Below are 23006 nucleotides of genomic sequence, written 5' to 3'. Positions count from 1 at the left end.
GTTAAGGCCTTAAACAGTTCAGTTTGATTACCTCTTAATTTCCAAATAAAACTATCTAGATATAAGTATGCTGTAATTTGCAGAACCCCTGTCTTTTTGGTAAGAATATCCCTCTGTTCTAACCAATCTTGTCTTTGCCCGTATCTTCAGTGTGTCTGACAGATGAGTGTCCTTCCTGAAATGAAATTTTCAAACGTTTTTGTAACATTCCAGATGTAGTCTAACTATTGCGTTATATAATGAGATAATTACTATCTTCGTTCATGATGGCAAAGTTCCTGTATATATCATTTATAGAACCTCATTGGTTGCACTACATGCTCAGAAAACTTCTTGTGAACTGTAGTTATTTTTTTGGAACCCGTTTTGCTTACGAGAATGTGTGTTGGGGGCGGGGACAGGTGACTTGCAGTAATTCTGAAGGCACTGGTTTTCATTACTGCAACTTTCTTTATGATTCTTTCAATTTCTTTGGAACCCATTTTTTTTATTTGCGTGTAATTTTTTGCGTAATAGTGCTGTTTCGTAGGGGAGGGAGTAGCAGTACTCAGATACGTCATCTCACAAAATTTGCTTCATGAGAAAACTGCACGTATCAGATTTTTTTTTTTTATTTGCTGCAATTTTGATTATTTAAATTATGTGGGGTTTTTGCGTGAGCCGAATTAAATTTCCGTGCCGACTGGAAGTATTTCTATGAGAAAACTGCCACCACAAACTGATTTAACGCACCATAGTCGAGTGTCTGTAATCTTGCCAAAATATTCAGGGTTAGTGGTACGGGTATTCCCTTGCAGTAAAAATGACCTAGTAGGACATTGGGCGCGTGCGAATATGCACTTGAATTTTTTGAGAAAATGCCAAAAGTCACATGAGTCAGTCAGGTCGTCACCAAACTTTACGCATAAGCTCTAAAAACAAACGGCCTCGTGTGAAGATTGTAGTTGTTTACTTATTGTGTACAAACTGCCTGCAGTATTTAACTTCCTGATGGGGTGACTGTTCCTTGGAGCACGTGCTCTTTATTGCAAGTAAGGAACCTGACGTGATTATAGTGATTGGCCAAGATTCTTTGGGAGTTTTCCACACCGTTTTTAGCCCTTTGGGGCATTAACAGTTAGCAGGCTTTGGCAGACGACAGAGTCCTGACGCCACATTTCACTTAGTGATGGAGTTTATATATAAATATAAACGACACTGATAAAATTTTCGCAGAATAAAAATAACTCATTGGGGTAGAATAAAGAAAAAAGGGATAAAACAGAATAAAGTAAATTCATGTAATCTGAATTAATATTTTCCTGTTGTGATAACCAATACTTAATTTGGGATACAGCTTGTTCCATGAACACGGAACATTTTTTGCTAATCTTATAAAAGATGACTGTCAATAATTTGGGAAATTACTAATACAGGAACCCCCCACCCCGACTTACGGAAATCCTACTTTACGTAAGTTTTTGCCAGCTGCTGCTAACTTTAAATTCGTGGAAACGTATTTTGCATCCCGTAGGAATAAATGGAAGTATCGTAATGTGAATGAACCCAATAACACTTTTTTGTAATTCGTTTCAAGTCCTTGGAAGTTGAATTTCGCTATATTGCTAACCTGTTTCTCTCTAAAAGGTCATATTTATAATGAAAATTGCACTACCTTTCATCGTTATCATATGTACCCGTTATAAGAATCAATGTGGAACGCCTTTGTAATATTTAAAAAAAAAAACCCGTTTCTGGAGGTCACAACCAAAAAACAATAAAAACAATGTACACTTTCCGATTTATTGGTATTTTCTGTTAGTGCATCTAATTATAAACTCTATCTTATTGCACTTGCATCCCGATAACTGCAATTGTGTGGGTTTTTACGCTATTATGGTTAAATGTGTTCCTCTTCACTGAAATCTTCAATCATATAAAAAACAAATTTTCAGAAACTTCTCTTCATTCTTATTTATGTATTACAATGATGAAGGGAAAGCGACCAACGCAAACTGCAAGTGGTGGTAGCGCTAGGAAACCAAACAAAAGCTGATTTAGAAATGAAAATGATTAAGAAGTACGAAGCAGGACGAAGTTTGTCATATATTGCAAGGGAATTAGGTCTCGCTGCTTCAACAGGGAAGACTATTTTAAGTGACAGTGCGCGTATAAAAGAACATGTCAAAGGATCAACAGTGATCACAAAGCAGCGTTCAGGTGCTATATCGAAGCTGGAACAGCTGTTAATAATTTGGATGGAAAATCAGATTCAGAAGCGAGTGCCCCTGAGTCTGACCGTTCAAGTAAAAGCAAGTATTTATAAAGATACTTCAGGATAAGTACGGCGAACCGTAACCCAAGTTCGTGGCAAGCAACGAGTGGTTTAATAGGTTCAAGCATCGCACTGGTTTCCACAAAGTATGCAGTGAAGTCGCCAGTGCCGAATCTGCAGCTGCAGAGAAATTTTGATGTGTTGGAAGAAATTATTCAATGCAGCAATTTTTTTACGTTAACGAGACTGCTCTGTATTGGAAAAAAAATGCGGGATCGAACATACATTGCCAAATAGGAAAATACAATGCCAGGTTTCAAAGCATCAAAAGATAGGGCCACGCTCTTGCTTGGAGCTAATGCAGCGGGAGATTACAGATTAAAACCACTGCTTATCTACCATTCTGGAAATTCTCGTGCGTTTAAGGGCATCAATAAAGCCACCCTAACCGTGCATTTCCGATCGAACCAGGAAGCATGGATAAAAATATATCTTTGAGGATTGGTTTACATGCTGCTTCATTCCCGAGGTTGAAAAATAATGTAAAGACAACGACGTTCCTTTTACGATTTTGCTTCTATTAGATAATGTTCCTGGACATCCTACGCATCTAGATGATTTCAATTCGAACGTGAGTTATATTTCTACCGCCAAACGCTACTTCACTCGGCCAACCTATGGATCAGGGTGTTATTTCGAATTTAAAAGCATATTATTTACGCACATTTACTCAGGCATTGTCTGCAGTAGGCGATGAGAAAAATTTTACGTTGAGAGACTTGGTTGGAAATCTTACAGTATTTACCACGCCATCTTAAATAGGGCCTGGGCGAAAATTACTAAAAGTTGTTTAAATGATGCGAGGAAGAAAATATGCCCACGGCACGTAAAAGGCTACGGAGTATTTGAAAAAGACGAATCATACGAAGAGGTTACAGATAAAATTGTAAAGGTTGCAGAGCTACTTCAGTTGGAGGTTGATGCCAAAGACGTGGAGGAGTTAGAGGAAGAAGATAAGGAATTATCTAACGAATAACATATTGACTTGCAGGCAGCAATAGTGAAAGAAGGAAATGCTGACGAAGATGGAACCAAATGAGCAGCCGAGACGTTTCATCGATAGAGAGATGGCAATGGCATTTCTTGAAATTGCATCGGCAATGGCGAGGTTTGAGAAAATGGATCCTGACAGCGAACGATTCTTAAAAGTTAAGAGGGGTGAATGATATGCTTGCTTGCTTGCTACAAATGAATCTACGAAGAAAAGAAAAAAGCCACCGTCCAGTCATCCATTAGTATGTTCTTTGATAAGGTTGAGCGGCCGACCCCTTCTAAATCTCCACAGCCCTCAACCTGTCGCATTTATTTTGAAATTTATTTAAAATTGCACGCTTCTTTGTAATTTTTCCTGCGCATGAGATAAAAAATTAAATACAATAAATAATTCTATTTACATGTTCGTCGAACATTTCTTTTTTTTGATTCAATCAATTCAGCGAGCACAGTTGCGAGTGCTGCACAAGCATGGGGAAATTCTCCGACTTACGTAGTGTTTCCCGGAATGCAACCCTCACGTAAGTCGGGGAGTCCCTGTATATTTTTCTTAAACTTTAATTGCTATATGTTGAAGTAAGTTACCGTGTGTACTGTATTTGTAACATTACGTAACGATGAGGTTGACGTTGGTAGCAGAATGTCTTGCTTCTCCTCCCTTGACATTCTTTGTTGGGGGTAATCAGTGAAATTTCTACAGGACCGAGACTGCGCTGGTAGCCAAACATAACATACTAGAGAACCATATCCATCAGACAATTTGCATTGATTGTAACTGTATATGATCTTGTTTAACACACACACACACACACACTGAATGGGCAGTTTTTGGTACATCTACCCACCTAAGTGTGTAGCACTAAGCCCTCAATGTCAGTGGGGCGCGGACTGTGTAGAGTTGCGAAAGCTGTTTACAGGGTTGATAGCTCGTGCAGAACCATTCGCCTCTGAGGCGCCTCCGTGGGCAGTACCAGCAGTGCGTAGCACACGCTTCTTGATTAGACCGGGGTTCGAACCCGTGACCACCAAATACGGAGGATGCGGAAAGGTCAGGGAATGACTACAGCATATCCCCGGAGCAATATGACCTTAGTTACTAATGCTCCTAAAAACCAAATAACAACAACAGCGTTCTCCTCAGTTATAGGGTTTTAGGCGAATCAGCGACTTAGACTGATTCGTCTAAAACCGATTTGTCTACTTTGCTGGACGAGAATCCTAAGTTTTACATGAGAAAAATCCATGCCACTCTCGCTTGAGATCACTTAACTCTGCCACATAGTAAAAAAGGACCATAAAATTCCTTCGCGTCATCGACCAACTCAGGTCTTTACCACCCAGTGTAAGGTGGAAAAGACCTGAATTGGTGGATGGTGCTGCTGCAAATGCCCTTGCAGCAGCACCAACTGTGCTGCTGCAAGGGCATTTGCCTCAGATGCAATGGGGAGCGGATCCATTCCCGTACAACTCGTTCCACCTCATCACACAGATGCTCAGCCGGATTAAGATCCGATTACTGATCAGGCCAATGAAGTATGTTAAAGTCACCCTCGTGCTTCTGGAGCCATCCCCCAAAGGATCTGCCTTGTGACGTTGCTTATTCTGCTGGACGTAACCGTTACTAGATATGGCAAACTGTAGCACTTCGGCGAAAATTCTCGAGTAGGCCGTAGCATTCAGACGTTGATTCAGGGATATTAGGACTCCTAACTATGGCTTACAATACTGGTCAAAATCTTAATACCGGTATTTTTAATTTATGAAACCGGGATACCGGTATTCCAAAAACAAACGTTTTTCTCAATAAATTTTGATGACAGTTAGGTGCAATAAAGTAAGGAAAAAACAAGTACTGTACTGTAATTACTTGAATTCAAGTTTTAAATAAACATTTATTGCAATAATAAATATGCTGAAAAAAATTAAAAATGCAGTGTTTCTAAAAACAAAAAAAATACATATTGTTACTGCAAAGTTTAGTTAAGTTTAAGCATCCACACTACCTGTCCAAATAAAGTGAGCTCTTTAGAAACATGAGCAATCAATAGTATGATTGTTTAAAATGGATTTAATTTTGGTACATATTTGGTTAGCTGCAGAAAACGCCCTTTCGGATTCTATTCTGGTACTATTGCACTGAGATAATCGTAGACCATCTCAGTCCATATTTTCTAGGCTCTGAACTTTTTTAGCAAAAATAGTTAAGTGTTCCATTAATTTCCAACTCAAGTTTGTTTTAAAATCTCATTGGAGTCAGGCAATTTCTTATTTTTGAAAGAATTTGCGGAACACTGATGTTCTGTTCCATGTTAGTCTTCCATGGTTGAATTTTATGTTCATCATTTTCTGAAGGAGAAAGACGTTTTATTTAGCGAAGTATAATTTTCGCTATAGTATCTTTACTGAGTCTGGGAGAGAGCAAAGAGTGGGGATAAGGAATGAGGAGAGCAAAGAGTGGGGATAAGGAATTCTTCACATATATAAATGCAAAGAAGAGAAGGACAAATCAGATCGGACGCATGTGTAATTGCGTGGGATAGTATTAGATACCCCAACTGATGTTGCAGATGAACTCGACAGTTACTTTGCATCGATATTTACAGAAGAAAAACCCTTCACGTCAATGAGAAATTATGGGAGTGAAATTGAAAAAAAAATGTGATTAATGATGAAGTTTCACATATTGATTTAATGAGAACTTTCGCGCCTACAGGCGATTAAGGCTCCTGTGGTTGATGGCATATACCCTATGATCTTAAAGGAGGCGGCAAGTGAGTGCATTGAACCATTAAGGCTAGTTATGAGAGCATCACTGGACTCAGGAGAGATTGGATTGGTGTAAATTGGAACATAAAGGCGGTTCTAGGAGTGTAACGGGAAATTACCGACCGGCCAGTCTTCAGTAGTAGGGAAAATCATGGAGGCAATGATCACGGGTGGAATTCAGGATCATTTAGATGGAAATGGAATTCTGTAGGATACACAGCATGGTTTTGTAAAGGGAAAATAATGTTTAACAAATCTGGTTAGCCATTTTGACAGGTCACTCGTGAGCTGGATTTAGAGAATAATTTCGACATTGTTTATTTAGATATCAGCAAAGTATTTGACTCAGTCCCACATGAGCCGTTACTTTATAAGTTGGAGCAGGCTGGAATCATAGGGAAAATCCTTAGTTGGATAGCACGATGGCTTGAGGGCATTCCATTTCCATTTATTTACACACACAATTTTATGGACATTCTCATGATATAAACAATTTATATACAGTTTTATGGACATTATCATATACATATATATATCCATTCTATATAATGGTAATCAAGGTACTGTGTGTTTGCATGTGTGTTCTTATATCGGGGTGGCTCCTAGGCCTTAGCCCATCTCCACCTTTGTACTCTGTTATGGTGCAGAAACTCTGCATAATGGGCCTGAAAAGTGTATGTGTGTTGTTTTGTTTGTGACAGGCTATTATGCCACCAGGGTGCCCTGCCTGGTGGCTTGAGGGCAACAGGCAGGGGGTTGTGATAAATGGTTATTCCTCAGATTTGGTTAATATAAGAAGCGGGGTTCCCCAAGGATCAGTATTGGAACTGCCGTTGTTTTTGATTATCTTAAATGACATCTATGAAGGGATATAGGGTGTGATATCTAAACTTGCAGATGATGTAAAGATCAGTAGAGTAGTTAATAATCGCCGCAAAGCAGAGCTTCTTCAGAGTGACCTAGATAGACTTCTGGGATGGTCAGAAAAGTGGCAGCTATATACTGTAATTCAGCAAAATGCAAGTGCTTACACCTGGGGAACAGCAACCTCAAAATAACTTATACACTTGGTGGAGTTGAACTAAAGACAGTAGTGGAGGAACGGGAGTTACGATACGGTCAGACATGAAGTTGTCCGAGAATTGTGTACAGGTTGCAATGTTGCATGGTGTCCTATTGATGATTTATCGAACATTTACTAGTAGAGATAAGGACGTCATAATCACATAAAGTTGATTTTATAACCTTTATGTGATTAAATTATAAACTTATTAATATTATTTTTAATTAGTACCGAAAAACCGGTATTTTTGTATTAATACCGGTATTTGAATACTGAAAAAAAATGACCTGGATCTCTGTATTGTAAGCCCTACTCCTAACTTGTGTTACAAAAGCATTTCCACCACCAACCTGCAGTGTTAACATCTGGCCCGATGGGTTCGTTCATTCATTCAAGCCAAGCTACTGCCAGCATTCAACATTTAGAACTGGAGTTGGTTGGACCAGCTACCTTTTTCTACTAAAGTATCAGTGTCACCGTCCCCGCTGCATGTTGTTTTTTTTTTTTTTTTTTTTTTTTTTTTTTAACCAATAGTGGAACCTAATGAGGTCGTCTTCCGCTATATCCTATCCACGACAGTGTTCGACGTAATTGTGTTTTTATAAATCCCTTTGTACACAATATACAGTACTGCACTAATTTTACCGATTGGTCTGTCTGTTACACTGCACGATTCCACACGCTTTCCATCGACCTCTCGCATGAACAATCCACCTCCAGCCACTGAACTGCCATTATGTGAATGAGTTTTTAGGCGATAGTGTCGTAATGCTTGCATCAGCACGTTGTCTCCGTCTATCACACCGAGTTCAGTTACTTATCGCCACTAGAATGAACCCAAGATCACCGCAATGAAGTAGTTTAGTGAAATAGAGTAAAAGAGGATGAACACAGATATAGAATAGATTCTGTATATTATATCGTTATACATTTGTCATTACTTTTGACACATTAATCTAAAAATGAAAGTACCCTAATTAACCCCGCCACCCCTTTACTATCTAAAATACACTGGTGGTGACAGTTCATTCTCGTGGCACTGTGACTATAAGCATACAGTACTCAATGACTTGGAGACTGACTGTCCAAGGGGGAGATGCCAATTGTGAAGATAAAAATATATACAATACTTATATTTTGGGATCTCATGTCTAAATATTGCCTTGTACTTAGGCCGTGCTTTTGGCCATTTATCTCTCTGAATTGATTTCAGGGATCGATTTCAGGGTAGTAATTGTAAAAGCTGCTATAACAGGGCATCCAAATCGGGTATAACCGAAGGACCTTGGTTGTATCAAGCCCATTCTCACATTTGAGCCCCTGGGGTTATGTAAACGATTTTCAGCATTACTAATTAACGTATTTTCTAGTCTTAAATATTTTATCACTCAGAAATCCTTATACAGGAGGAAGTGTCTCTATAATTATATTTCTATATAATACTCGTATATACCGAATTACCCGAAGAAGATATAACTATCGACTGTGGCCAGCGAAAGCTTTGTTTACGGCGCTGTCTTCATAAGACCGTCTTCAGATACGCATTGCGGATATCGCCGAGAACATGCTTCCCAGTTTGCTATTTTAAGAAGGAAGTGGAACAGGCTCAAGAGAATGGCAGTGAGATTGGTGAGGGTGAACAAAAGTGTGCTCTTACCAAGAAAGGCTTCAGTTCTGTGAATTGTTACCTGCAAAGTGACCTGATTGAGGTGTTTTTAAGCCTTCGAATGGATTGAGCAAGCTCAATGCTGACGATAGCATTTTTTTTTTTTTTTTTTTTTTTCTTGCTCAGGCTACACACATGAAGGGTCATAAATTGAAGGATGGTGGCAGGATAGATGCGTAGAAAGTTTGCCTTCAGTAGTTGATCGTTGGAACAAACTTCCATCTGTTGTTGATGTGGATAGTTTTGAATAAATTCAAAGAAGATCTAGAATTAGAGGGGATGAACAGGTGACGTGGGAATTTTTTTTTTTTTTTTTTTTTGACTGATGATATACAACTTTCATTCTATATATCATTTGACACCAATATTGCAATTATGTACTATGTAGTTGACTACATTTCCAGATTTTAATAGGTGGACACGGGAGAGTAACAAATATGTCTATTCCTTGGATGATGGTAATGTATGTACCTCATAAACTGGCTGTTGAGTGCACATGCGCTGCCGAATAGAAATTTAATTATAATGGTATTTAATGTCCTTATTCCTGCAGTGAAATGAAATATATATATATTTTTAAGGTATATGCTGTAGCCCTCCCTTATGACGCAGCCGAGTGGTTGGGAGTGCAGTAGCACGCGCTCTTTGAGAGGACCGGGATTTAAGCACGTGACTGCTAAATACGGTTAACATTTTGTTTTGATTGATTTATTCTAAATTCCACTGACCTGGCGGTCGTGCCGGAGTATAAACAAGAATTTTTTTTTTTTTTTTTGTTATTGCTACATGATTAAAGCAGGACTATTCCTGCACACAGCTTTGGCCTTAGACAACTCGCGTACTGCTCCTTGACTAGAACTACTTATATAGGCTGCCGCAATATTATTATTAAATTTTTATTCAGGTTAAACTTCTGGACAGCCAGAAGGCTATTTAGGGATTATTATAGCCCATAGATGTTGATTCACCATAAAATTACGTTCTTCGGAAGCATTCCGTGTTGGAGGATTATTCATGCTGAAACGTTTCCATCTATGACGCGATTGATATCCTTTACGCGGCAAAATTTTAGGTGGAAGAAACTTTTGCAACTGTTACGACGGGATAGTTGGAAAGTTGCCTAAATATAGTACGGTGTAAGCTTTTGATAAGTGCGAATTCTGTTAACATTAATGAGGAATTTGATTGACGCATGCAGGAAGCGTGCAAAGCATAGATTCCTGATGTAATTGAAAAGCAGAATGTTTTTATTATTAGGTATTTGCGGAATACAGTAAACCCTCGCTTTTTTAACGTAGGAGTGCTGCAGACTTTTTTTAAAAAATTTACTTATTTTCTTGATGGATTCAATAAATGCATAAACTAATTTATTTTAACAAATCAGTAAAGAGAAATGTGTATAATTGAATTTCCATTTTGAAAATGTCTGAGTTAATAAACAAACTTCATGGAATTCATCCACCTGACTTTTCAGTTCAATTAACTGGTTACTCCCAAAGGACTAAGGTTGGCACCTCAAAGACTGGAGAGTTTTTTTTTTTTTTTTTTTTTTTTTTTGTTTCATTTATCTGCAGCTTCCAGTTTAACACATTTACCTAAATAACTTCAAGGATAGGTTTGCTGGATGGTTTCAATAAAAATCTTGTACACAAGAGGAAAGTTTGGTGCAAGAAATAATTTAAAATTCATTGCATACTTTCATAATATTTTTTTTTTTTTTGTTTCTCTCAGAGAAACATCTTTCATATTCAAAGAATTGAGGACTTTCATTTATATGTATATTTTATTTATATGTATACAGTGTACATACAAATAGAAAGAATTTGTACATACACTGTATACATATAAATAAAAAGGTGTAGGAAATGGCATGCTGACAAAAGCATTTTTACCATAACACACACACACATTAAGCTTACCATCTTAACACAGTTAAGATGGTACACAGACATGTGCACATGTCTGTTCATAGCTAGCTAGCTCTTGGCTTTGTATATTTTATAAGAAATGTTCTTTTTTTTATTAATTTTTAGTGGTGGACTTAGTAACCTGCTGTATTACTGCTCTCTTCCCAAAACTCATACACCATTGGTTGGTGAACCAGAACAAGTTCTGCTGAGGATGTATGGTCAGATACATGATGGAAAGATGGAGTCCACTATAACAGAAAGTGTCATATTTATGATGTTGTCAGAGCGCAGGCTGGGGCCAAAATTGTATGGCATCTTTCCTGGCGGAAGATTAGAAGAATATATTCCTGTAAGTAACAAACATAATCACACTAAAATAAACATCCATCAATTTAATATAGTGCTTTATATGAAATAAATATAAATAACCATAAATATAATAATTTAATATAATAACTATCAATTTAATATAGTGCTTGTATGAAATTCTTTCCTAACTAGTGGGAAATTAATAAGATCCTCATCATAAAGTAGTTTTCTTATGAAGTGGAGGTTTAAATGGATACACAAAATTTTCAGTGACCTGCATTTCCTGTGTGGACTAATGTTTTCATGGCAACAATGGGGGGAGGGGGATTGTAACTAATCTTTTATAATGCACATTCATTGGTTGAATGAACCAATCACTCTGGCACACCATTTTATTACACAGTCCTCCCCCCCCCTAAACTAACCAAATTGTACTATTTTGACTTTTAGCCTGTGATCTTATTGGAACAGTCAAGTGGCAGAGAATAAGATATATTCCTTGCCATTAGCAAAAAATTTGTTTAAAAATGGGCAGTAGCAAATTTTATGTATACATTTACTGCTAATGATTCATTGATATTCTATTAAACATGGTTTTTATTGATTAGCTAGTGCCATAGTTATTGATTGACAGGTTGATTTAGTAAATAAGCATCAGTTAAAAAAAAAATAATAAATAAAGGCACTTATTGGATTCACCCAATGAGATGCATTAGAAAAGCTGATTACCAGGATGGAATTAAAGAGGTTTTTCATTTATGTGAATATGAAGAAAAGTACTTAGTTTGGGCCTTATGTAATGAATGCAGAAAAGTCTTAGATAATCTAGCTTCTGAATAGATTTTTCTATTGATTGATACAGATGAAGACCATTCGTGCAAAGAACAAACTGTGCATCTGAAGCTGAGCAGTATGAAATTAGTGATATTGAAATTATAGATTGTTTATCAGAAGAACTTTCCCAAAGGCATCTGTGGGTCATGTGGTTGATGGCATATACCCAATAATTTTGAGGGGGGCAGCAAAAGTGAGAGTATATTGAACAATTAAAATTAATTGTGAGGACATTGTTGGACTCTGGAGATACCTTTTGAATTAAAAAAGTGTCAAAGTATTATTAATACATGAAGATGATTGTAAGAAATTGGTTAACAACAGACTACTAAGTCCAACTATAGTGGATAGGAAAATCATGGAGGTGATGATTAAGAATGTAGTTCAGGGGCATGTGGATAGAAACAGTATTCTGAAGGAAACATAGGATGGTTTTGTAAAGGGAAAACCTTGTTTAACTGACCTCATTAGCTATTTTGACAGGCTTACTCATCAGCTGGATGTAGGAAATAATTTTGATACTGCTTATTTGGGCTTTATCAAAACATTTTGATTCAGTTCCATACAAGAGGTGTAAGTGGGAATGTTGGGATCATGGGTACAGTTCTTCGATGGGCACCAGGATAGGAGGCAAAGAGTTTTTTGGTTTTTTACTCTTCAGGTTAGGCTAGGTTTAGAAGTGGAATCCATTAGCAGTTTGTTTTTGTAAAAATTTGCGAATGCCTAGATTGGGAGAACAGTTAATGACCAGTATGAAGTTTTGTTCTTCTTCAGAACATCTTGGATTGGGCTTCAGGGATAGTCAGAAAAGTGACAACTTATGTTTAAATACTGCAAAATGTAAAGTCTCATAACTTGGAAGGGTTAAATTTAAAAATGATGCAGGAAGAAAAGCATTTGGGGGGGGGTTAACAGTACAGGCTACAAGGATGGCCCATGGTCTTATGCCTTATCTATTATTTTTCAAATAATTGCTTGTAGAGATAGGAGATCGTAATCCCATTGTTATAGGGCAATTGTGTGACTGCACGGAAAGGAATGTAGTATTCATTTTAATGGACATAAGAAAAATTTTTTTGCTTCTTGAAACTGTTCCAAGATAGGACAATTTGCTTGGTGGGATCAGTAAAAGGATGCCCATATGAGTAAATACTTTGAATATGTGGTTACAGTGCCTGATAACTAGGTACTTTGGGTGGGGGAACACCTCAGTGTACCTAACAACATATTGTAAAAATTAAATGTTTAATTTTAAAGTTTAAAAACAGAAAATATGGCTAGAAATCTGAGATTTGTATGAATATCAGGAATGATGTAGATGGTGATTATTAGAACTTGATTTATAGTCAAGCTTTCTTATTTCCTTTTAAATATCCTAGGCTTTAATACCTTAAGTTCATTCATACCCTGAAACTGAGACTCAAAACATAGTGCAAAAATTAAGGTAGTGATGGTTATCAAATATGTTAGTGTTTAGACCAACTGTAGCTCAGGCATTTTGAAGTAGTGGCCTATAAATTAGCATCCCTTATGTGCATATGGTTTTTGTTGTTTTTAATGAATTTATTTTTATGGGGTAAAACTTTATCTTTCAGGCAAGAGCTTTGACATGCAAGCAGTTAAAAGAACCAGATATTTCCCTTACCATTGCTAAAAAATTGGCCAAAGTTCATTCCCTTCAGGTTCCAATCAATAAGGAACCTTCATGGCTTTTTGACCGCATGTTTATGTAAGTTTTGTTATTTTCACTCTTTTGGACTCTAACAAATTCTCATTTAATTTAAAGTTAAGTTTTGTTTAATGTATTTTTAATTCATCTGCTTTTTCTTTAGGTAATTTTAATTAATATAAAATTGCTGAAAATAAAATTAAATTTTTGCATATTATGGATTTTCATTTATCTCTGTTTGCTTGCCATTCCCAATAATACTGGATATTATTTGTTACAACAATTATCAGTCATATTTTTATATTTTTTCAAGCATATTTTATATATTTTTCTTATATATATAAAAAAAATGCTCTGCTGGTCTCTGTTCTGGGGTCTCTCATTTGATATTACATAGTCAATTTGGGATTATTAAAGAGTATTGGAGAAGTTTTTCTGGGAAGGCTTATTGGTGGAACATCGTTGAGAAGGCTAAGACCCACCCTGGGTTATAACACAAGAAGAAGATGATATTTATAGCATTAGATTTAACTCCATTTGTTATTGGTTATCTTTTGGATCCACTGAAACTTGTTCTGTGAACCTCTTGTTGATATTCTTTAGCACCAAGTAATTAAAACACTTTATACTAAAAGTTAATAATTATATTCATTTCTGCATTCAGCATTTTGTTTTAGGGACGCTGATTCCTCTGTTGATGGAGATACTCATTTAGTCTTGGGCTTATGTTAATGTTAGAGTCGATAATGTTATCTATTGGTTCATCTGAATTGCTAATATAATTTGAAATGATGTTAGCAGTTTAGGTCTTGTGGGTAATAATGTAGCCTCTAATGTGAGCATAAGCCTCAAAGGCTGGAAGTCTGTCTCTATCATTGAAGGAACCAAATTTTTTTTTTTTTTTTTTTACATGGTGGAAATCAAGACTTGTTGTCCCTTTTGCAGCACTGCTCTCCTCCCCCACTCTGGTCCAGTTTTCGAACTTTTTAACCATCCAGTCTTTTTAGAAAAAAGGTTATAAAGGATTGAAATTTTGCATAGTTTTCAGTATTTATTATCTTACCTGTACAAGACAGCTCTGAAATTTTTTATTATTTTTTATTGTTTTAAATTGTAACAGTACAATGCCTTTTTATGTACTGGCAATGTTGGCACTTCTACAGTTTAAAGTAATCTTCTCCTGAATCCAGTTATGCCCTCAAAATTAACCTCAGTAGTTCAATGTACTCTAGCTGCCTCCATTAAAATCTAGGTATATGTTATCAACTCCAGAGCCTTACTTGCTTTTAGGCTTAAGTTTTTCTAGTAAATCTGAAATTTCAATATCACCAATTTCATGCTTTCTAATCACTTGCATGGCCTCTCCCCACCCTTTGTGGTGAGTAGAGACCCCTCATCAGTAAAGACAAATACAAAAAGTACATATTCAATTCATCAGCTGACTTATCTAAGACTTTCCTACACTCAGTACACAAGGATCTGATCTGATTAATTTTCTTACTTGTATTAACTTACACAAACTCCTTATTTCCATTCTTTGCTCTCTTAGCTAGTGATTTTTTTATTCTTGGCAGCCCTAACCTTTTCTTGTAACTGTTGTAGGCTTCAGTACTTTTTGTAGCTCTGCACCTTTCCCATGCCATCTTTGCATGTGCTATTGGACTGGCCAACTTTGTATTCCCATCTTAGCAACCTTCTCATGCATATTTTTTCTCAACTGTATATGCATTCATGGCTTCTGTGATTATTGCTTTAAAGGTATTCCATAATTCTAATGTATTTGTCCTCCCTTTTCAATTTGCCCAATTGATAGATACCATGTAGCATCTTAATTTCATAGTCCCCTTTTCTGAAATTAAAAAGGTATTGTTGGACATTGCCTTTCCTTTTAACTACTACAGCAGAAAGGACATTGCCTTTCCTTTTAACTACTACTTCCTCATCCTTCCAAAATGCATTATACATACTACAGTGAAAATCATCATCCCCATTTTATGGATGATATCACATTTCTGTTAGCCCTATTATGTCAGTATTAGTTGTCCTAAGCAGGAGTTTGAATTCATCCATTTATTGAAAACATCCCCTGACATTACTGTAGATACAGTTAAGACTAAGTATTCTTCTATAGCTTACCACCCTGACACATCCTTTGAAGTTAGTTATTTAGACATGCTTCTCTAGCTTTATCTTCCTGCTCGTTTGAAATGTTGCTGCTCTCATGACATCTTGCTGGCTTTGGCTGTTGAGGCAACAAACAAGAATTTTTGAAATGTGCAAAGTATTACACTAACCCATATCATCAGATAAATGCATCTATATTATCCTTCTCCCCCCCCCCACACAACTAGCAGTTTACTGAATCCTTAAGGCAGTGTGCGCCTCCGTAGCCAGGTGGGAAGGAGCAGCAGTGCGTAGCACACGCTTCTTGATTAGAGCGGGGTTTGAGCCCGTCACCACCAAATACAGAAGATGCGGAAAGGTCAGGGAATGACCACCGCATATCCTGGAGCGATATGGCCTTAGTTGCTAATGCTCCTAAAAACCAAATAACAACAACAATAAGGCAGTGTTTCAAAACCTGTGCTGTAGCATTTGTGTGCCACGAAAAATGCAAATAAAAAAATTAATAAATTCAAGTTTTATAATAAAAATTAATTTGAATAAACTTTTTTTTTTTTTTTTTAAATTTTTATTTATGCTGCACTGATTGTAGCCCCTTCCAGGTATTGGTATTTTAAGTTTAATTTTGATACGTAAGTACCACATAATTATATACGTATGTAATGCAGAATATTTTAAATGTACAATATTTGAATATTAAATATTTTGACCGACATTTGTGCATCTTTTCACTACCGTTTATTATTTATTAGGAAATATCCTATGGTATCAACCGCAACTCACAAATGCATATGTTACCTTATGGGAATGTGGCGCTCGCTTAGCACGGATTCACTTAGTGTTTTGTTTTTCCAGAATGAATTATCAGCGTTAAGCGGAGGTCACCTGTATGTGTCTACCTTAGAAGGTTCAAAATTTTTACTACTATTGCTTCATTACAGGTGGTTAAAATATGCCAAAGATGAAGTTAATCTAGAAAATTTGGACAGTGAGAAGCAAGAAATAGCAAGACAGTTACTATCTCATGATTTAGTAGGAGAGTTTAGCTGGTTAAAGTAAGTTAATAACTATCAGACATTTTAGATTATTAATGAAAAAAATATTGGAATATAGATTAGTATCTATCAGATTATTAGTATTCTGATTGATAGTATTATAAAAATACTATATATGTAGTATTTTTATATTATGCATCCATTGCAAGTGCATTAGCTCATAAACAGTTTATTAATGTTAATGTATTAATGATTACCTTCCATACTACTCATTGTGTGTGTGTGTTTGTGTGCAGCCATCCAAAAGTACTAAATTTTAAGTATAAAGAGTTCTTGTCTATCAATACCACTCCACTAGCATATTTGTAGCCATTTTATCAGGAAATCTTTCATGCTTTGAATTATTGTTTAAGAAAAATGTCTGCTGGTTTCCTGGTAAGATGACTTGAATTGAATAGCCTACAGAAATCTGAAGAATTTAAGTGTGATGAGAGCTCATAATATGCAATAATACTTGATAAAGACTGTATTGACTGAAATAGTTGTCCATCCCCTAACACCCCCTCCCTTCCTCCTTGCAGTAAACAAATTACTCTGATTAACACAGCGGCCAGTTTTAGATTTGCATGTTTTGTGCTCCATGACAATTCGGCAGCAGGGACACAAGAAAACACAACCTGAACAATAGTAGGAAGTTATACATCAGATTAATTTCTAGTGCACATTGTGAATTATGTCAGTACTGACAGCACTGGCTTAAGGTAAAACAGTGCCCTAAGTCTGCTGTCAGCATTCTGTACCATTACTAGTGGTATAGTAGGGGAGTGAGATATAGGATAAATGCAGCATAAAAACAGTTTTTTTACTCTTATTATTAAGAATGATAAATAAAAATAAGGACTCCAAATATATACAGGATAAGTAAGGAAAAAATGATCCATACATATGGTCTGATGTGGGGTCTTTGACACTACATCAGACAGCTATCATATTTGGTATCTGGAAAATTACATATTTGGTATATGTAAAAAAAAATGATTTCCAGATATCATATTTGGTATCGACAACAGTCATAAATACAGTTCACCAATAAATAAATTAGAATAGTGACAAATGGGCCTGGAGTACTGGGGTCCATAGTTTAATAATTTCAAATAGATATTTACAGTATACCCAGTTATAAAATATAAGTACAAATTCAGTAGCTTTCGGAACACGTGTCCCTTTATCAACTGACAAATTTGAATACATTACAAGCAAAGTGTGGCACGTTACTCATGCGTCATTGTTGTAGCACGGACGTGTGCTGCCTTACGCCAGTGATCATCCATCAATAAAACGGTTCTCTAGGATGGGATGTATACGCATGCCTTTCTGGCGATTAATGCCTTAGGGTTGTTTATTATGTTTAGTGACTCTAGCCATAGGCGGTGGCGAAAGTGTCGCGTGTGGTCCACTATCTAAAAGTCGCGCTTGGGGTCAAGATCGTGGTTGGTAGCCCAAAAATGTTCTGCAAGCACGGACTTGTCAGTTTCGGCAAGCCGGATTGCTCTGTCGTGTTCCGTGAGGCGATCCTGGAGACGTCTCGATGTCTCACCTACGTAGCAACTGTTACAGGCCCTACAGGTGATACGGTACACTACATTGCTGTGTAAGACAGGTGTGACAGGGGTCTTCACACTGGAGACAAGTGAACGTAGGTTCCTACCTGGTAATTGCACACATTTGATGATCTGCGCCAGAAGGCTCCTTGAGAGCGACTTAAGCCTCCAATCCAGGACGTCACTATCCACTGATGACATCTGTACCGCCCTCAACCTATGCCTCTCTAGCAGCATCTTCACCTTTGAAGACTCGCTCTACAAACAAGTACATGGCACTGCTATGGGTGCCCCTGTCAGTTCCGTAGTAGCTAACATTGCCATGGAAGATCTGGAGGAGCAGATACACCAGAACCCACCTACACCTATTACAACGTGGTGTAGATAACGTCGACGATATTTTTACCATAATACCACGTGGTTCTGAAACGGTACTACTAGAACACCAACTCTCTATCCAATTTCATCAAGTTTACCGTAGAATCAGAGGTGGACGGTTCGCTCCCGTTTCTGGACGTGCTAGTGCATCGCGTAGGCCCACGTCTAGAGACCTCAGTATACCGCAAACCCATGTGGTGCGGTCAATTCACCAACTACGGGTCCGGCCACGCTCCAAGCCATCTCAATAGCACTGCCTGCACCTTGTTCTCCAGGGCCTGGAGCCATTCCAGCACCGACACAATTAGACGTAACGAGATCTCCCGTGTGAAGGCGGACCTAACCAGATGCGGTTATCCATCCCATGTACTAAACAGATGCTTGTTACAGGCACAAGAACTTAATTCCAACCCAAGACCTCCGAAGCAAGTCGGCATATCGTCCGCCTACATTCCGTACTATCCAGGAGTGTCAGGACGTATCTCGAAGATCCTGAGAAGTTACAACATCAAATGTGTGCAATTACCAGGTAGGAACCTACGTTCACTTGTCTCCAGTGTGAAGACCCCTGTCACACCTGTCTTACGCAGCAATGTAGTGTACCGTATCACCTGTAGGGCCTGTAACAGTTGCTACGTAGGTGAGACATCGAGACGTCTCCAGGATCGCCTCACGGAACATGACAGAGCAATCCGGCTTGCCGAAACTGACCAGTCCGTGCTTGCAGAACATTTTTGGGCTACCAACCACGATCTTGACCCCAAGCGCGACTTCGAGATAGTGGACCACGCACGACACTTTCGCCACCGCCTATGGCTAGAGTCACTAAACATAATAAACAACCCTAAGGCATTAAATCGCCAGAAAGGCATGCGTATACATCCCATCCTAGAGACAACCGTTTTATTGATGGATGATCACTGGCGTAAGGCAGCACACATCCGTGCTACAACAATGACGCATGAGTAACGTGCCACACTTTGCTTGTAATGTATTCAAATTTGTCAGTTGATAAAGGGACACATGTTCCGAAAGCTACTGAATTTGTACTTATATTTTATAACTGGGTATACTGTAAATATCTATTTGAAATTATTAAATAAATTAGAATAAGTAACACAGTAATAATGCTTATTTTTGCTCTAGAGCCTGTTATATACAATTCACTGAGAAAGCAAAAAATTAACTTTTATTGAAATACTGTATATAATAAATATACAAATTTTTCATATTAAACTTTTTTTTTTTTTTTTTTTTTAACATACTGTCTGCATACTGGTGCTGTGACTGTCTAATAATTAAATCTTTCATTCTGTTGAAAATACTAATCAACTTCAGGAGCAGAATCAAATGGTAAAAAAATTGCCACCAGTTGCTGTTTGTTTATAAATCTCAGGAAACACTACATCTCTTTTTTTTTTTTTTGTAGGCCATGGCCCAGCAGTCTTCTTCAACAATTGTTTCTACTGTTCTCTTCAAACTTTTTACATTTGGTAAACTAGTGGCATTTGATTCATGATTCCAATTGATTGCTCCAAAACAATATAATTAGCATTAGTAGAGGCATTTGATGCAAGAAAGCAAACTCATCAGCCAAAAAAAAAAAAAAAAAAAACTCCTTTCCATTTTACCCATCCATTCACTTCAAATGTTTGTCTAGTTCGGCCTTGAATTTATTTAAGCTGTCAACTTCCACAATGACAGATGGAAGTTTGTTCCAGCAACCAACCACCTGCTGGCTGTAGATAAATTTCTGCACATCTATTCTACAACTGTCTTTCCTCAATTTGAATTTATGTCCCCTCAGGCGTTAATCTGGGCAAGAGGAAGAATCCCATCAGCATTGAGGGATTATACACCTCAATCAAATCACCTTGCAGGTTCGAGCCCGTCACCACCAAATACGAAGGACGCGGAAAGGTCAGGGAATGACCACCGCATATCCCGGAGCAATATGGCCTTAGTTGCTAATGCTCCTAAAAACCAAATAACAACAACAACAACCTTGCAGGTGCCTAGTCTCCAGACACTGCAATGTGCAGAAGGGCTTTCTTCATAAGAGCAACCCTTTGTTCCATTCACTAGCTCATTGCCCTTCTCTGTACTTGTTCCAGCAGCTCTACATCCTTCCTAAAATGAGGCATCCAGACCTGTATGCAGTACTCAAGGTGTGGCCTGACCATTGCCTTATACAAGGGGATAATCACCTCCTTAACCCTGCTAGAAAATTCCTGTATATCATTGACAAGACACTAAGAGTTAATCTTGCAGGTTGTCTGCACTGCTCAGAAAACTTCATATCTGACTGCATAATTACCCCCTGGTCTTTTTCATTCTCCACTACCCTGAGTGTAGTACCACACAGTTGATGTTATTCTGGGGTTACTGCTACCCATATGTAGTACAGGTAACCCTCGCTATTCGCGGGGGTTATGTTCATGAGAAATGCCGCGAATACCGAAAACGCGAATGCTGAGTTATGGCTCCCATAGTAATAAAAGGGTTCCGTTCCAAAGTATGAAATATATAAGAAAAAGTAGTCTAAAATTTTGTCTATGTATGTATTATATGTACCTTCATAATATGACTATATACATAGACAGTACATAGTGAAATGCAAGCATATGGCATCGAAATGAAAATAAGAAACAATTTAATATTAAATGTAATATTTATTAGAAATTTCAAACAAATCTTTCAAACCAGCGTCTTTGCTAGCTAAAAAAACCTATCCCGCCAGTGCTATCACCAGTTTCGCTAAAGCGTTGATAAGGAGTTTTGCGTTTTCACGAATGATGAGTGAATTTAACGGAATTTTATTTTGAGTTCGGTCTTCTATCCACAGATTTAAAGCTTTTTCCATTTTTTCTAATTGAACATCATGAGTTACAGAGCAAATTTTTGAAGCAATTAGCGCGTTTTCACGGACACTACGGTGGATTTTTTTCTTCCGATTTCTTGATTGATCGTACCGTTGACTCATCGATTTTATAATGTTTTGCCACTGAGGAATTAAAAATTTTATCTAATAACTCAATTTTATTCGCTAATGTCATCACCTTCTTTGATATTTTCACATTTCTCTTGTTATTCGTAGTGATATTTTTGTAGGGGTTAGAAAGAACTTGTCCACAACAAAGTCACTTTCTTCCGTTAACACACTCGAAAAAGTCTGTTTTTCACTGCAAAACGGTAGATTTATCACTTTTGTAAGCATATCAATTTATAAATTGATAAATTTATTTAATTTATAAGCATATAAATTAAAAGCAAACGACGAAACCTTCCATAACAAGCGCATAACACACATTGAACAAGGATTAGCGAGAAACTTTCACGCTCGCGATTTTGTCACCCCTCTCCCCCCCACCCACTGAGCGCTGTTTTGACCGGGAAAGATAATTTTAGCCACGCCCATGTTTTTTTATGGCGGAAAATATTCACGGCGCTTTAAAATTCACATTTTTTAGGTTTCATTTTATATTAAATCGGCGATCGCGAAACCACGAATAGCGGGGGTTTACTGTACTTAACATTTGTCAACGTTAAACTTCAGTATTCCTAGATGTGGTGGATCACGTGAATTTAGTGCAGCATCACGTACTTTCTCGGTAAGAGAAGCCAGTTCAATTTTAGCAACATCTCGGTGGCAATAAACTAGAGATATTTTAATAATTTTACTTCCTTTGGTTATAATTAGTTCTACATTTGAGTTTCTGATAATTTTCACACATCCAGTAAATTTTATTTTTGGTGGCTTTATTTTTTAAATATAAATATCCATTGAAATATTTTTCGCTTTCCTTTCTCATTCTCAGCAAATTCAGATGACATTTTAATAACATGAAAATACTTTCAGTGCCTTTTTTAATTTATAATTATGACCTAAATGTTATGATGACAAGCTTATGAAAATATGAAGCAACTGGCTGAATGTCATGATGTTATCAATAAAAAAAAAAAAAAAATTTTAAATAAAATTTGGTTTGGCTTGACTAATCTTTTTAAAAGGCTCAAATATAAAATTTCATGAAAATCTATGCACTAGTTTCAGAGTTGTGCAGAGGATGGTGAAGGAAATAAATAAAATAACTGGCTTTAGTAATCCAGTTTCTGTTTCCAAAAAATAGTTCAGAAAAGCACAGGGCTTTATGTACTGCACTTCTTAGAACTATTGTTTGGAAAGATATAATGAAATGATTAAAAGAAAAAATTGATTTGTTTTTCCCCCCCTTCACTTATAGAGACTACTTACAGAAAATTCGTTCTCCTGTAGTATTTTCTCACAATGATTTACAGGAAGGTAAGTTAAATAATCTCTCTATATAAAAAAGTCATAAATATAATTAATGGAAAATATTAGTATAGTTCTGATGTGAGTTTT

General features: G+C 37.0%; 1 protein-coding gene across 1 annotated transcript in view; it reads left to right on the top strand.

The window, feature by feature from the left end:
* The window catches only part of LOC150082145 (choline kinase alpha-like), a 101225-nt gene that overhangs the window by 24746 nt on the left and 53473 nt on the right, over positions 1-23006 (top strand). The window contains exons 3-6 of the mRNA XM_090380435.1: positions 10836-11061; positions 13451-13584; positions 16590-16703; positions 22867-22925. Coding sequence (XP_090236561.1) covers positions 10836-11061; positions 13451-13584; positions 16590-16703; positions 22867-22925 — 533 coding nt within the window. The remainder of the gene's footprint in view (positions 1-10835; positions 11062-13450; positions 13585-16589; positions 16704-22866; positions 22926-23006) is intronic.

The sequence above is a fragment of the Mastigoproctus giganteus genome, chromosome 8 (genome assembly GCF_048544385.1).
Source record: "Mastigoproctus giganteus isolate SK-2022 chromosome 8, ASM4854438v1, whole genome shotgun sequence".
NCBI lineage: Eukaryota > Metazoa > Arthropoda > Arachnida > Uropygi > Thelyphonidae > Mastigoproctus > Mastigoproctus giganteus.
This window is presented reverse-complemented; position numbering and strand designations above follow the sequence as displayed.